The following is a 17,819-nucleotide window of genomic DNA, read 5'->3' on the forward strand; positions in this document are numbered from 1 at the left end:
AATACTGCACTGTTTTTTCTATGCAAGGTGAAACCTGTTAAAAAAAGTTTTTTTGACGTATAATGACATATAACATTAGTTTCAGGTGTACGAGGTAATGATTTGAGATTGGTCAAACCTGTTTTTTGAATGTTCTTGGGTGACTGTGGATTACAGCCTTGAAACCAACAGGAGTCACTCCTATTTATGTCAACCCCTCTGGAGGAAGAATGGTTCGAACAGATATGGATGGATGCATTTTTAAAATTAGTAATACACCAAATTGACAAGTCTTTCCAATTTATCCTCTCTTATTGACGAAATCTTATGTAAATATTACCAGCTCTTTGACCTTATAAAACAGCTAATCAGCCAGGAAAAGGCATAATGGTAAGGGAATCGCATCTTATTTTAGGTACATGGCCACTCTATGAGAATCTTAGGGGAGAGAGAGAAAAAAACAGAGCGAGGGGGAGAGAGAGAGAGAGAGAGAGAGAGAGAGAAGTAAACGAGAGGGAGAGAGAATGAAAACGGGTTGGAGTGGGCAGTCTCCTGTGTGGTGTGATAAGGTCAGTCTTTATGGGACTATTCCTGCCCCCAAATTATCTCACCCATGGCCAGAGTGCCTTTGGATAAGATATCAGGGTTTCAGGACATCTTTAGGACACATTTGTGACTGCAGATTAGCAAAAGTTAAACACGAAGACATTTTAATCTATTACCATCCCTTGAACGTTCCCTTGAGTAAGGGATGAGATCTGGAAACGATATATGAAGACACTTCATTTTAAATATTCATTGTTCTTCAAAAATGTCTTCATAAAAATTTTTTTTCCCTTTAATCACTACCATGGAGACCTTGTCATTTAAGGGTGTTCTGTGCTCAATCCTTTTGTAGGGTGGAGTTACCCTCTAATTCCTTGGGTTTAGGAAAGTCTGTATTATCATACATTTGCTTAAAGAGCTTATCTTTATACACAATAGAAAATTGCTTCTGGTCTTATTACTTGTTCCTACTGTGGTTGAACTTTCTTCTCAAGGCAAACAGTTTTCAGAATATTCAATGCTGGGTATGGCTGCTGCTCCTAGCAAAATACAGCATTTCTGTTTGCTGAACTGTGAGCATTAATGTTCTTCCTCTTCCTCTCTATTTGGCTAAAAAACTATTCTATCGGCTTATTCAAAAGTGGTATTAGATGTCATAAAGATGAACTAAAGAGGCTGAGATAGATGCTAGCTCAAGTTGACATCTCTGGACATTTCCTTTACTTCCATTACAGTTATAGTCTGATTCTGAAACACATCAGAATGCTATGGCAGGCTCTCACTTTGGGAGTATGGCTCATGTGACTGTGACTAAATGTCTCCCTCCGGTTTCCTGTGAGTTTTTCTTTTGTCAATCAATGAGCTTCAGATGGGCATCTAAAAAATGTTAGTATGTGCTCATGGACCCAGGTCACCCTGGTTTTCCCATGTGTGTGGTAAGTGCAACATCTCCCCACTTTCACCCCACATAACTTATGCTGGAAAGTGTGTTTGATTGGCACCTATAAGTTAGGGATAAAGGAGACGCCTGGGATAACTCATGTCTGGAGCCCCAGTGCACTAAATGCGATGAGTAGGTGACGCGAATAGGCTCAGCAGCAGGCCGTGGAGCCCTAACTACAGGCACGGGGGTCAAAAGCAAATCCTTGGAGTTTTGGGGAGCAGCAAAATAGGACCCGAATCCTAGATGTCTGGGATCCCTGACAGAGCAGAGACCCAGGGCTATATGGAAAAAGGTGGATGCCTTATAAAGACTGATGAACTGATAATTTGGTAACCCTTCCAATCAATATATCAAAAAAATGTGTGCAACATTTATTTAGAAGTAAGGCTGAATATATTTTGTGAGATAAGAAGAGAGGAAAGATTCCTCCTTGTAGCGCACTGGGGTAATCTATGGTCCAGCTGTATTAAGCTCTGGCCGCAAGCATGCAAAACCAAAGGCCTATTATTCACCAGATTCTCCCTCCTTAGAAAGCATTTTGGGGAGGATCTCCTGTTACTTAAACCAGCCTCTGGGGATATCCTCTCCCCATCCCAAATAGCCTATGACTTCTAAAGTGCTTCATATAGCACTTTCTATGAGAGTAATGAAAAATAGCATCATTTTCAGTGATATTTTAATAGTCTTCACTATGTGGCTAGCTCTGAGGCACTGGAGAGCAAAAAGGGATCCACGTGACTAGAACTAGGTAAAACATTTATTTGGTCACAAGGATCAAGTGTTGTGATAGATCTCTAAGTTGTCTCATTTTCAAACTTTCTCTGATTTTCTGGCAAAAATCCATTACTAGAAAGACAATGTGGAACAGAAACAACATATCTGTCTGATTTAGGGAAGTCTGCATTGCAAGGCAAAGGGGCAGGGCGGCAAACATCCCCAAAGGGTCCTCTAACGTGCTGATTAAAAGATAATGTTTAGTGTATGTCTATCCAGAGGTACATCTGACATCTCAAACAGATTTATATCATCTAAAGTAAATATGTGATATATAGCTGCTAACAGTTATTCTGTGGAAAGCAGTCCATTAAAATGTGGAGTTTCGTTGCCTTTTGGTCAAATATGAGAACTGTGTACTATCATGAAATCTGTATGTCCGGAAAACTTTGTTTCTCAAACCACTTGGTGATCCTATTTTTTCATTATGATAATTTCAACAAAAACAAAATCCCTAAGTGAAAACTGCTTTTTTGCAATATGTAGCTGTACTAAATTCAGGTTGATGCAGTTCTCCCCAGGGATTGATTTCTTATGGAGTTTTTGAAATTAAACACAGCCAAGCATAGCCAAGCCAATTATGCACACACAGACACACACACACACACACACACACACACACACACATCCTAAACATTACTCTTTAATAGAGCTTACTAGTAAGTTGAAAGCAGGCTTATTTGAGCCCATTCCTAGCGAGATGACTGTATTAACAACACCCTGCTGTGTAATGAACCGTTTCATGTGAGTTGTACAGAAAATGTTTTGTTTGACATCTGTTCAATCAGTGTTTTCATTCCATTACTGAAGTTTGTCGTAGGACCAACAGGTTCATTTTCCTATTGGTTATTTGGAAAGGGATTTCACTTGGTGCACACGAGTACCTTCTGTCTCGATAACCTTCTCGAGATAGTCAATTAGAGAAGGTTGATGGCAATATGTTTTCCTCATGTTTTAGGACAAGACTTACGCACTCACAGTACTTCTCACCCCTGACCCAAAGCGAGAAATTTCCTGGGTGGAAAAGCACCCCCGTTTAGCACTGAGCTCGCTCTTTTGAATAGGAAATGCAGAAGTAAGAAAATATCTCTAGTTTGAACCAGTTTGCTGTCATTAAAGTGAGTAATGAGTTAGGAATGTGTGACAATTTAATTATAAATTGTAATTGAAAAGCAATTGAAGTGGAAAAAAACAAAGCTAGACAGTAATTAGAAAAGGATTTAGCTCTCCTTTGTTTTAGTTAGTAAATTTATGGAATTATGGTTGTCGCCTTTTATAAAAGGAAAACATATTATGAAACATAAAACAGATGTTTCTTTTAACAAAGCAGATTGTCTCTTTGTTACAGTGACTATCTGTCAATGATATGGGAAAGGTCTTTCCTTTATCTCCTTCCTTGTTGTCAATTAAAAAGAGGAACCAAAGATGTCTGTAGGAAACGATCATTTGTATTAGTGAGAAAGTCTTAGTAGGAAACGATCATTTGTATTAGTGAGAAAGTCTTCTCAGGGAGGATTATGTTGTTTGTAAATGTTTGAGGCTGTAACAAGGTACAGGCTAAATAGCATGAACTCAACAGTGATGATATGTGAATACCTCGAGGGTATTTCTTAGAACTCTACCAAGTCAGATCGGGCAGAATGAGGGTCATGGTGTGAATGGAAGAGAAAACTCTTCTTTTAAAAACTATGACTCCCAGAATATAACAATTAGCAATCCTTAGTAGTTCTGAGTGAGGTGATACAGTTAATTATAATTTTGTTTGAATAGAGAAGATTGCCTTGACATTGTTATTTGTCTCATCAGTCATTTCTGCTATTACATAACTAATAAAAGCAGGCTTTTGCAAGTAAATGAGAAACATCTGTGGGTCGTGTTTGGCTCTGATCGACCACAATAGTGTCTGTAGTAAGTGGCTTCATTTTTAAATATACTATTTGGAAAAGAAAGCAATAAAAGGAGAAGAAAAAAATACAGAGCTAATACAGCGTGTTTGTATGTGGGGTAATGCATGCCTGTTTCTACATACACAGAGGTAGACCTCTCTGACTCAGTTGCTATGGTGTTGGTAAATAACATTTTGAAAAATGGAACCATATTTTAAATGTACTATACACTGGAAAAAGATAGTTATTTAGAGATAATCACTGCTTAATTTATCTGCCTGATCTGCTTGGATTTTCATAATTTAGATATTCTCAAAGCAAAACACAGCTATATAAGCAGGATGGTCATAGGCATGGGGGTGGGTAGAGGTGGTGATGGTTAAAACACACACACACACATACACACACACACACACACACACACACACACACACAATACTAAGAGACCGTAATTTCTTCAGGCAGTACTTTACTGCTGGAAAAATTTAAAAATGTACCAGTTTTCTCACAGATATGTATCCATTTCTTCATGTGAACTAGGTCTTTGACTGCCATTTCCTCCCCAATGAAGTAAAGTATACTCACAACGGTTGCCCAATTCTTGATGAAGACACAGTGAAGCTTAGACTTTACAGGTAAGCAGCATAGAAGCATTGTTCATTCCTTAGCAGATAACCACTCTGTGTACTTCTTTTTCTTTGGATAGGTATTATTATGATGGGAGTTACTAGATTTCAAACAAGTAATTCGCAGTAGGAACTGGAGACCTGAGTGGGTGAGGCAAGAATTGTAGCAACCTTTCAGTTACTTTTATTTATATCATCTTCCTTGGGGCATTACTGTGGCAAATTATTAGCCCTCTCCTGTTTCTCTTTAGAGTTCTTGTATGGGTATCTCTGGTCATTCAATTCCCCACTTATGATAAAAAATGGAGATTACAAACTACAAATTTTTAATGAGAATTAGGAGGAAAATATATTCCAAAAGTGAATGAAATTCTTCTTTTTGATTATCAACTGCTTATTTATTAGAAGTGCAATATCTTCTATTTTTCAACATATTATATTTTAAAAAGGTTCAAAAAATCAATTATAGAGTTGGACAAAGTGACCATATGACCCAGCAATTCTACTCCTAAATATACATATATACATAAGAGAAATAAAAGATATGTTTACACAAAAATTTATAGACAAATGTTCACTGCAGCATGTCTCATAAATGCCAAAAAGTTGAAACAATCTAACTGATGCATGTGTAAACATGATGGGGTATATCCATACAATGGAATATTATTCAGCCATAAAAAGGAATGAAGTACTGATACATGCTACAACATGGATGAACCTTGAAAACATTATGCTAAGTGAAAGAAGTCTGACACAAAAGGTCACATATTGTGTAATTTCATTTATATGATATGCCTAGAAAAGGCAAATCCATAAAGACAAAGTGGATTAGTGGTTGCCAGCTGTTGAGGAAGGGGTGAATGGGGAGTGAATGCTCATGGGTGTGGATTTTTATGGTGGGGGGTCATAAAAATGTTCTGGAATTAGGGAGCATGACGGTTGCATAACCGTATGAATATACTAGAAACCACTGAATTATAAACTTTAAAAAGGTAAATTTTAGGGTCTGTGTAGTATATCTAAATAAAAAGTTAATTTAAAATTACATAGCACAGGGAGATCAGCTTGGTGCTTTGTGACCACCTAGAGGAGTGGGGTAGGGAGGGTGGGAGGGAGACTCAAGAAGGAGGGGATATGGGGATATATGTAAACGTATAGCTGATTCACTTTGTTATACAGCAGAAACTAACACACCATTGTAAAGCAATTATACTCTAATAAAGATGTTAAAAAAATATAAGCTCATGGTTATGGTATTGCTCACTTTATAGAAGCAACTGAGAATTCAGTGTAGGTGGAGTAGGCCTTATATAGATTTTACTTGGTTTTTGTTGCTTTTAAGAGTATTTAAGAGTAAAATACGGCAGCATGAATTTCCCTTAAGTACTAGACTAATATGAGTCTAGAGTTTTGTAGCACAGTGAATCATCCTATAAACACTTATGATCATCTGCTATAGGTTAGGCCCATGCTAGACATAGGAAACAAAAACATGAGGAGACATAGACTGGTTCTCATGGTCTCATGCAAAAGATGGGTCGCTAAATGTGATTCAGAATGACAAGCGCCGAAAGAGAGGGGTGAATCGAATGCTGTGCTCAGGAAATGCGATGGCACCAAAGGGTTCCTTAGGAAGCTATGCAATCAGCATACAAGGCTGTTTGAGTTTCCTAAGACTTTAAAGTTAAAAAACAAATTAGCTTCAAAGAGCTTGCTGGGAAGGGCTGGAAAAGCTAATGAATTCTAGCTGTTCCTATTTCTTTCTTCCTTGAGTTTCTGAGGGATGGGGAGGGTAGAGGAGCACACATGAAGGGCAGAGTTAGAGGACCTGTCAAGTTCCCTGGTCTTGAGGATTTAAAATAGAATATTCAGAGGAGTTGGAGGCAGAAAACCAGGGAGCATGTTTATTACCCTCTTACCTCGTCTCTAGCCCTTTTGGCAAGCTACTTGACCTCCTTGTGCCTGTTTCCTTATCTGTAAAATGGGATTAACCACACTTATGATAGATTCCTGTGAAGACTGAATGATATACTCTTCATAGAGTTTAGTATCTGCCCGGGCCATCGTGAAAGCACGTCAGTTAGGAGCTGCATTATTGATACACACCCATCACCCATTAATTTTCTCCCTTCAGTAAAGAGTGACAACCCCTATCTGCTGGTCTCTGTAAATATCCAGAAAACAGAGTCACTAAGGGAATGAAGGGAATGGAGGTAACAATCACGGAATACCCTTTATATGCCAAGCGCTGAGCAGAGCACCCCAGCTAGACTGTAGATGACTATTCATGTAGTGGCATTTCTGAAGAGCAAAAGGGCCTTGGTGCTTCAGAAACCCCTCACCCCCTCACCCCTGAATTAAAAGTCAATCCATAAATTATACATGCTGGATACTCTTAAGTTGCACACATGCTAGAGAAGGGACTCTGAGCTCATCGCAGTCTTTAAATACCAGTATCGATGATGGATTTGAGAGAAGGTGTTAAAAGAAGGGTCATTGGAAAGGGAAGAAACAGGAAAAGGAGTTGTCACCAAGGTAAGGAGAAGAAGGGAAAAGAAGAGAGAGGTTGGGAGTAGAGTGTAAAATAAAATCCACACTCTACGTGACACACTGATTGTGTGAAAGCCAATCTTTAAGCTTCCAGCCAAGTTAGTACACAATATCAGAAGTACATGGGCACCAATAATATTGCCTTTGCTCTGTTCTGTCCACAGATTGACTGAGACAGACACTTTCACGGAAACCTTTATCCTGCGGGTCTATCTCCTGGAACCAGACTGTAACATCATCCGTATGAGTGACAATGTACTGGAGGTGTCTGAATTCTATGGCCTGTCCCGAGCCATTGATAAAAACCTGCTCAGATTTGATTATGAGAGGACGACTAGTCTGGAGTGTACAGTCAGGCTGGACCCTGTGGGAACTCGGCTGCCAGCCCATGGCCAGCTGGTTGTGGTGGAGCCCTGGCCGGAAGAACCTCGTGGAGATCAACCACACAGTTTTTTCCCTGAGTCTCGTATGATATGTTTTAATACTTATCTGGATGTTACTAAAGCTGACAGATCTGTAAATGGTCATCTTCTACCATGACAAAGATTTTTACTTAATATAATTTGTAGCTGGTTGAAAAATGTAAGTTAGTGGTTAAGAGTGTAGACTTTGGAATTGGAAAAACCCGGGCTTGAAAACTGCCTCTGCTATTTATTCCCTGTGTGCTTTTAGGCGAATTATTTAACCTGTCTAAGTCTCTGTAAAATGGACAAGGATAGTGGCTGTTCCATAGGATTGTATAAAGATGGGAGTGAATGAGATCACACAGACACAAAAGTGCTTAACACAGTGTCTGGCTCATAGCAAGTGCTCGGTAACTGTCAGCTGTTATTATTAATAGTAGGTAGCAATGGCAGTGGTAGCAAAAGTAGCTGGTGAATTTACTAAGTATTACTAGACTTGGAGCAGATTTGAGGTAGAGCTGGTGGGCAGCAGCCATGGTTTAAATCAGGAAGAGTTAATGGATAACGTTCTTTCTGTTATTCATTTAATTATCACATTTTGGGTACCTCCTAGATGCATAATAGTGTTTCAAGCACTGTGGGAAGACCAAAAAATATAAGGGAAAATCATAATCACAGTAATACCTTGAATTTGGACAGAAATTTATAGCTGAAAACATGCACAATAAGTCATCTCATTTGGTCTTCACAGCCTTCACAGGGTAGGAAGTAGGATACCCATTTTGTACATCAGGGAAATGTGCAAAAGGCCACTAGACAAATAAGTGGCCTGTGAGTATCATATACTGTGCAGGAGTGAAAAAGGCAGTTGGACAGAGACAAAAGACTATGTGTTGGAGAGATGACTGTGGTTTTCAGTGGGAGACAGCAGGTTGGCTCAGGTGGTCAATGAATATTTGAAGAAAGGTTTAGAAAAAAGATTAAGTCGACCTGAAAAGGTTTTCAGGATTTGAGTGTGTGACAAGCACTAAGGGGAGTGAATTTCAGTCAGTAGAATATTCTAGCAGAGATGGCATGATGGTACCATGGAAGTGGATGCTGTAAAGGAAGACCAGAGCAGGACAGTGGAAGGCCTACAGTGAGCCTGTTAGTCAAAGATGGTCCAGCACCAGAAAATGCATTTTATATATTTTTTCTCTTGGTCACTTTTGGTGGTTAAGAACCTGATTGGATAATTGGTCAACTGTTCTTTTCAGTAAAGGCAATGACAGGTTTTCAAGAAAATGACAACCTACTCAGTGAATGATTGGAGGGTACATGTGAGTAGTCTTTGGGCAGTGAGAGGGAATGAGTACCCATGGGAGGGAGGATGGGTTTTTAAATTTTACAATCATTAATGTACAAGTGACTCTCTTAATTCACTGCTGTACATTCTAGAACTGGGAACAGAACTGAAGTGTCCTGGTGGCAGATGTCCCCTGGGACTGAAGAAAATAGGAAGTCTCAAAGTGAGCTGTGAGGAGTTCTTGCTGTCGGGGCTTCGATATCAACATCTGAGTCCCCCTTCTCCGCACATTGATTACATCTCCATCCGACTGGACCTCACAGATAGCAGGAGTAAAATCATATACAAGGTAGAGTCTGTGGGGTTATGTGTCTGTGTCCCCAGCTGATCCACAGCAAGAAAGCCAGTTCCACGGGGGCGCTCGTGCTGGTTCCTGTATGGTTGTGGGTAGAACAGCTCAGCGAACTGCAGACTTGTTCTGCCAGTACGTGCTTGAAACAGTAGCTTTTGTATATAATATCAGTACATAGTTTCCCTTCTCTGGCTCTCTTGTAGCTCTATCATCACTGAAGCAGCTTAGAAAGGACCTGGGTCAGGTTACATGCTAACTTTCTTCTCCCGTTCCCTTCAGTATTCCTCAGATTCCCGTTTCTGCGCTTGTAACTCCTACTCTTGGATGCTTCATTTACTCCTTTATTAGAACCTCCTTTCATCTGTTAGAGGAAATCAGAGGGTCCACCCACCCACTCTGCAAGGCCACAGGAATCTGGGAGAGAGGGGGAGCTCAGTCCTACTTTTATGGCTGTAGCAGATGATATCATTTTCACTCTTTCAGACTTTGAGTTGGAGGACTGGGTTGTCAAGGAGACAGCCCCCCAAGGACTTCCTGCATCTTCCAATCTCTTTTACATTCTCCTGCCCTTTCTTTCCTTTGATCTCTTCCCATGGAAACGATGACAGAAAGTGAAATCAGCCTATATAAGAGATTTGACATGCTATTCTCTTAATTCATGTATGCTGTAACTTGTTTATTTGGGAAGCTGGGGTGACTGTGTACCTGCTGAAACAGCTCAGATTTTGTGCTGATTTAAGGTGATCTGAGATGACATTTGTGGAAGACCTCCGTCTTTCACAGGCTGACTTCTCACTAGGATTTCTCCTAACAGACCCAGTCAAATATTGAACATTATTACCACAGGAATTAATAAAACACGGAATGATAAGGAAATGAGTAAACAGGATTATAGAATTTTATAATTGAGATTTGGAAAAACCCTGAGGTAGTCTGGTCAAACTGATCAGGTGAATCACTTGGGGAGCTTTGAAAGAATAGATTTGAGTCTAACATTAACAGTTAAGAGCATGACTTTGGGCCCAGGTTGCCTGGGTTCAAATGTTAACTAGCTGTGTGACTTTGTACTTTATGCCTCATTTTAAAAATCTTAAAACGGGCATAGTCGTACTTACTTCTTATTGAGAGGATTAAATGAGATAATGCTTACAAAGCACTTGGCACAAAGTTGGACACGTAATAACCTCTCTACATATTTTGCTAGTGAAAAAACTGATCATCAGCCAGGTTTGGAAGTAATTGGCTTAGCCCAAGCCCCTTGTTTTATAGTGGTAGCCAGAGAAATCGTGAACCTCGCGAACCTTGACTCTACATGCCTGGCTGAGTCAAGACTAAACCCTACGTCTCTTAACGACTAGTATGTGTCTTCTGTTCGTTTTGACGTCAAACTCCTTTCCCTTTTAATGCTTTTTTGTATCTGTAAAAAAAAATTAGAGCCATTTTTCTTCCTAATTGATTTTTCTTCTTTTTCCTCTGTATATTGATAAAGGGTTTTATGTTTTCAGATCAGTTTTGTTAGGAGTTTCCCCTTTAAAATAACCTCCTGTATTATTTAGAATTAACCTATTCCATAGTCAATTTGGCATGTCACAAACAGATATAAAAGTAATATACTCAACAGCAGAGGATTTTTTTTTTAAAAGCACAGAAAGAAAAATAAGAAAACAAAACTAGGGGTATTTCCACCATTTTTATATATATACACCCTTACACACACATACACAAACACACATACAGAGTGAGTGGGGAGGCATGCACACCAGAGTTAGTTTATGGAACTGAATTTATACTGTATTTGAAGTTTTGTATCTTGCTATTTTTTAATTTTTATGCTGGTATAGTCCTTCCTCATCAAGTGACTAAATGACTGTTCACCCGTAATTTCTTATAGATTTAAAAACATTTTCCTGTTTATATTTGCCTTTTTATTCTGCCTGAAATGAATTTTATCATATTTTGAAACACAGAACAGTTTTTTCCAAGTAGCCAAAATTTTCAACACTGTTGAATAATGGACATGTTTTCAGATGAGTCTTCTATTGTATAGAAAGATATTATGTGTCTATTTCAAGGCTAGCTCTTTTGTTCCTTAGATTTGCCTACCTATTCTTGTGCCAGTACCATATTATTCTAAATATAAAAGGTCTATAATAGACTTTAACATTTTACAGGCAAGTCCTTCCTCATAGACGTGAGTCCTTCCTCTTCAAAATTTTCTTATTCATTCTCACCTATTCTTAGTTCTAGGCAAGTAATTAAATATTTATGTTAGTTTTTTAAAAAAGCCCCTAAATATTTTTTATCAGGATTGGATTAAAACTGTAAATTATTTTGGGAAGAATTAGAATATTGGAACATTTCCATATTGAGTTGTCTCATCCAGACAAAAGTTATCTAACTTCATCGAGGCAAATGATATTTTATATGTTTCTGTAAAGTTTGTAGTTTTCTTCATGTCAGTTGTGCACACTTAAGTCCAGTCCTAGACAATTTGTTTTTGTAAAATTATTATGACTAGTCTTCTTTTCCTCCACTATTTCTTCTCATTGGTTACCGATGATAGATAGGAGAGCTATTTCTTAGACTAATCTTCTTTTGTCTGGCTTCATTCTTGAATTCAATTATTCTAAAAATTTTTCAATTCTTTGGGCATTTAAAGACCATAATTACATCTTTCACTAATGATGATAATTTTTTCCTTTCTTTTTCAATAATTATTCCTCTTTTTTCTACTCTTTTTTCCACTGGTTTGGCCAGAATAGTATTAAATATAGTGATGCTTATAAGAATCTTTGTCTTGTACATTTTATCACTGTCAACTGCCCACACTGTCCTTTTTAATGTTTCTTGCCTTGAATTCATTTCTCTTTGAAATTCTTATGGTTACAACTGCAAACTTTACATGATAAGTTAGGATCATCCTTTTACTTTTAATCTTTGTATATAATTTTAAGTGCCTCTCTGGTAAGGTAGATATAATTGGATATTTAAATTTCAGAATATTTGTCTTGAACAAGAGAATATAGGCTATATTTCTATAATAATGGCTATCTGTGGGTTTTTTTCTATCATCTTGTTTTCTGCTTTCTTGCTAGTTAAAAGCAATTATCTTGCACTCTAGTTTATATTTTCTTAGCCTTTATCTTTACTTATTTGAAAAATCTTTATCCCACTTTAAAATTTATTTCTAAATTTAAAAAATTCTTTAACCTATATTTTTAACATTTAAAGTAAAAAATGAAGTCTTTTGCATCCTTCCTATATATTATGAGGATTGATCCTATCTATCCTTTCTCACTGCAGTTACTCACCAGCAGGCTTGGTTAATATAATCTGCAACTTTAGTTCCAGTTTATCATTTTTATACCTTATGATTGCTTGCATCATCTTTTATTTCAAGTACACTCTTTTGACATTTGTATCCATTTTGTTAGTATGTTTCAAATAACATTTATTTAGGCTTAACTCTAGGTTTAATTGGTCTTATTGTTCGGCACCAGTCCTTTCATACTGTAATTTCCCCATTCTTGTTTAAATTGTAAATCTTCAAATGTTTTTCAATGGCTCGTGAAGACTAAATAGTGTGAACTCTGTGCTGTCTCAGCATATCACTCCTTTGTCTTTATAAATCACGCAGTGAGAAGGGGGTGGGGTTGTCTTCTTCTGTTTCTCTCTTTCTTTGAGCCTTGCTGACTAGTTTCTGAATTTCCAGGCCGGGAGGTGGGTGGTTTGGAGAAGTTTGTAGAGAGAGATCTTACTGGACCAGGCACTGATGGAATATGACTTCATGTTCTCTGAATCTGGCAGATGTTTCAAGCTGCTTCTTAGTCTCGGGGCAATTTCATGGTTCCTCTGGAGATCCCCCATTGCGAAGGCCTCTCATCTTGGGAGAGTACATTTCTAGCCTTACTGGTCAATTGCAGTTCCTTTCGACACTCCTAGGATATGATTTCCACTTCCAGGTTCTTTCTGCTCAGATTCTTTGGCTTCTCACAGAGGCACCCTAAAGGTCAGGGTCCAGGATGACCCTAGACCAACACTCTGTCCCACTTGGTCCACATCTGAGAACACTTGTTTATTCCTTCCTGCCGCAAACAAGGACTAGAGACTGATCCCAGCACAGATACCATTATTCTTCTGCCTCTGGCCACTGAGCTTCCTGAGGTACGAGCCCAGCATTAGTTCTCTGTGTGCCCCACCAGTAAAAGACACATACTCAGGCTGGCGTGAAGGAAATAGGAATGTGTTAAATATCATACTATTTACCCTGATTTTATAGCATCATTTATATTGTTTCCCCCTTCATCTTTTCTTTCTCCTTCAAAAGTCAGAGAGTGTGTGGTTACCCGTCTATATCAGAGCTGGCATCCCTAATCAGATTCCAAGGGCTGCATTCATGGCCATGTTTATTCTGGAAGTGGATCAGTTCATCCTGACCTCTTTGACTACATCAGTTCTGGACTGTGAAGAGGATGAGACCCCCAAACCCTTGCTGGTGTTCAACATTACTAAAGCCCCGCGCCAAGGCTATGTGACTCACCTGTGGGATCACACCAGACCGGTGTCCTCCTTCACCTGGAAAGACCTAAGTGACATGCAAATTGCCTATCAGCCACCAAAAAGCAGCCATTCTGAGAGGAGACATTATGAGGTAAGGAAGAGAGACAAAGCTGCTAGCCTATTTGGTATTCATAGAGTCATTGAAGAGGCTCCGCCAGTGGAGAACCACTGCTTTGAGAGAGGCTCTAGTGGTCTGATGCTGGACTGACATAGTCTTCTGAGCAAATGCAGGGAAACATGTCTAGCATATTTGCTTATTTGGGGTTAAGAACTTCTTTCACAGAGAGGAAAAGTTAAAAACACTGATAAACTAAGGAACAAGACCTACAGCCTGAAAAAGTGAGATTAGGTTGTCAAAAATGAGATCAGGCAACAGCAGAAACCTGAATCAGTTTTGCCTCCATCTGTGGTGTATAGCCCAGAAATAATGGTATTTTATATTATAAATGGTCAATGTGTGGTTCATATGCAATTGTTTGTTTACAGGTGGAGTTGGAAGTATATGACTTCTTCTTTGAAAGGAGTGCACCTATTACCGTCCACATCTCCATCAGAACAGCAGACACAAATGCCCCGAGAGTGTCCTGGAACACAGGTAAAGTGCAATATAGGAGTCAAGCAACATAGCCTTGAAGGGAAGACAAGAAAGTGTATGGGTCAGGAAAAAAAGGTAGCTTTATTCCCATCTTACACATGAGGCAACTGAAACCAGACAGGTTAAGGGTATCAGATAGTTATCTTTTTGGTTTTGTTTTTCCTGCTGTCAGGGTGAGAAATTTAAATCCAGGATTCTTGTGTCCTGAAACTAAGTTCTTTCCTTTAGACGAGATAAGCCAAAGATCCCTTTCCACTGATTGAGGCAAAAAAGTGACCATTTGTGATATTGAGCATAGCTGGACTGGGAGAGAAAAGGTCTCCAACTCAAAATTGTTCAGAAGCATCGAAGGAAGGCGTAGACTGTAATCCATTGTCTTATTGTTAAGTTGGGTTGCATGGAAATGAAAATGCATAAATAAGAGTTTAAACTGCTTTGTTTTATTATTTTAAATTGTGTAACTGACTTACAATTTTATATTAGTTTCAGGTGTACAACATAGTGATTCAATATTTTTATATATTATACTCCATTTAAAGTTATTATAAAGTATTGGCTGTATTCCCTAGGCTGTACAATATATTCTTGTACCTTATTTATTTTACACATAGTAGTTTGTACCTCTTAATCCCCTCTCCCTATCTTGCCCCTCCCTGCTTCCCTTTCCCCACTGGTAACCCGTAGTTCTGTATATCTGTGAGTCTGTTTCTGTTTTTTTTCATATTCATTTATTTTTTAGACTCCACATATAAGTGATATATTGTCTCTCTGTGACTTATTTCACTAAGCACAATATGCTCTAAGTCCATCCACGTTGTGGCAAATGTCAGAATCTCATTCTTTATTATGGCTGAGTAATATTCCATTGTATACATAAACCACATCTTCTTTACCCATTCATCTATTAATGGACACTTGGGTTGCTTTCATATAGTGGCTATTGTAAATAATGTTGCTATGAACATTGGGGCACATGTATCTCTTCCAATTAGCATTTTTGTTTTATTCAGGTATACCCAAGTAGTGTGATTGCTGGGTCACGTGGCAGTTTTATTTTTTAGTGTTTTGAGAAACCTCCATACTGTTTTCCTCGGTGGCTGCACCAATTTACATTCCCACCAACAGTGTACGAGTGTTCTCTTTTCGCCACATCCTTGCCAACATTTGTTATTTGCATTGTTTTTGAATGATAGTCATTCTGACAGGTGTGAAGTGATATATCATTGGGGTTTTGATGTGTATTTCTCTGATGACTAGCAATGTTGAGCATCTTTTCATGTGCCTGATTGCCATCTGTATGTCTTCTTGGGAAAAATGTTAATTCAAGTCTTCTGACGATTTTTTTTTAACATCTTTATTGGAATATAATTGCTTTACAATAGTGTGTTAGTTTCTGCTTTATAACAAAGTGAATCAGTTATACATATACATATATCCCCATATCTCTTCCCTCTTGCATCTCCCTCCCTCCCAATCCCACCCCTCTAGGAGGTCACAAAGCAGCGAGCTGATTTCCCTGTGCTATGCGGCTGCTTCCCACTAGCTATCTGTTTTACATTTGGTAGTGTATATATGTCCATGCCACTCTCTCACTTTCTCCCAGCTTACCCTTCCCCCACCCCGTATCCTCAAGTGCATTCTCTAGTAGGTCTGCCTCTTTATTCCTATCTTGCCCCTAGGTTCTTCATGACCTTTTTTTTTTTTTTTTTTAGATTCCATATATATGTGTTAGCATACGGTATTTGTTTTTCTCTTTCTGACTTACTTCGCTCTGTACGATGGCTGAGTAATATTCCATTGTATATATGTGCCACATATTCTTTATCCATTTGTCTGTCGATGGGCGTTTAGGTTGCTTCCATGTCCTGGCTATTGTAAATAGAGCTGCAATGAACATTGTGGTACATGACTCTTTTTGAATTATGGTTTTCTCAGGGTATATGCCCAGTAGTGGGATTGCTGGGTCATATGGTAGTTCTGTTTTTAGTTTTTTAAGGAACCTCCATACTGTTGTCCATAGTGGCTGTATCAATTTACATTCCCACCAACAGTGCAGGAGGATTCCCTTTTCTCCACACCCTCTCCACCATTTATTGTTTGTAGATTTTTGGATGATGGCCATTCTGACTGGTGTGAGATGATATCTCATTGTAGTTTTGATTTGCATTTCTCTAATGATTAATGATGTTGAGCATTCTTTCATGTGTTTGTTGGCAATCTGTATATCTTCTTTGGAAAAATGTCTATTTAGGTCTTCTGCCCATTTTTGGATTGGGTTGTTTGTTTTTGTGATATTGAGTTGCATGAGCTGCTTGTAAATTTTGGAGATTAATCCTTTGTCAGTTACTTCATTTGCAAATATTTTCTCCCATTCTGAGGATTGTCTTTTAGTCTTTTTTATGGTTTCCTTTGCTGTGGAAAGGTTTTAAGTTTCATTAGGTCCCATTTGTTTATTTTTGTTTTTATTTCCATTTCTCTAGGAGGTGGGTCAAAAAGGATCTTGCTGTGATTTATGTCATAGAGTGTTCTGCCTATATTTTCCTCTAAGAGTTTCATATTGTCTGGCCTTACATTTAGGTCTTTAATCCATTTTGAGCTTATTTTTGTGTATGGTGTTAGTGAATGTTCTAATTTCATTCTTTTTCATGTAGCTGTCCAGTTTTCCCAGCACCACTTATTGAAGAGGCTGTCTTTTCTCCACTGTATATTCTTGCCTCTTTTATCAAAGACAAGATGACCATATGTGCGTGGGTTTATCTCTGGGCTTTCTATCCTGTTCCATTGATGTATATTTCTGTTTCTGTGCCAGTACCATACTGTCTTGATTAGGGTAGGTTTGTAGTATAGTCTGAAGTCAGGAAGCCTGATTCCTCCAGCTCCGTTTTTCTTTCTCAAGATTGCTTTGGCTATTCGGGGTCTTTTGTGTTTCCATACAAATTGTGAAATTTTTTGTTCTAGTTCTGTGAAAAATGCCAGTGGTAGTTTGATAGGGATTGCATTGCATCTGTAGATTGCTTTGGGTAGTATAGTCATTTTCACAATGTTGATTCTTCCAATCTAAGAACATGGTATATCTCTCCATCTGTTTGTATCATCTTTAATTTCTTTCATCAGTGTCTTATACTTTTCTGCATACAGGTCTGTTGTCTCCTTAGGTAGGTTTATTCCTAGATATTTTATTCTTTTTGTTGCAATGGTAAATGGGAGTGTTTTCTTAATTTCACTTTCAGATTTTTCATTAGTGTATAAGAATGCAAGAGATTTCTGTGCATTAATTTTGTATCCTGCTGCTTTACCAAATTCATTGATTAGCATT

The 17,819-nt window shown here is 38.3% G+C and overlaps 1 protein-coding gene across 1 annotated transcript in view; it reads left to right on the plus strand.

Moving 5' to 3' along the window:
- FREM1 (FRAS1 related extracellular matrix 1) overlaps positions 1-17,819 on the plus strand; it is a 272,527-nt gene that overhangs the window by 94,329 nt on the left and 160,379 nt on the right. The window contains exons 6-10 of the mRNA XM_079926359.1: positions 4,669-4,763; positions 7,472-7,773; positions 9,149-9,345; positions 13,676-13,999; positions 14,395-14,503. Of these exons, the coding sequence (XP_079782485.1) occupies positions 4,669-4,763; positions 7,472-7,773; positions 9,149-9,345; positions 13,676-13,999; positions 14,395-14,503 (1,027 nt within the window). The remainder of the gene's footprint in view (positions 1-4,668; positions 4,764-7,471; positions 7,774-9,148; positions 9,346-13,675; positions 14,000-14,394; positions 14,504-17,819) is intronic.

The sequence above is a fragment of the Stenella coeruleoalba genome, assembly GCF_951394435.1.
Source record: "Stenella coeruleoalba genome assembly, chromosome: 7".
Lineage (NCBI taxonomy): Eukaryota > Metazoa > Chordata > Mammalia > Artiodactyla > Delphinidae > Stenella > Stenella coeruleoalba.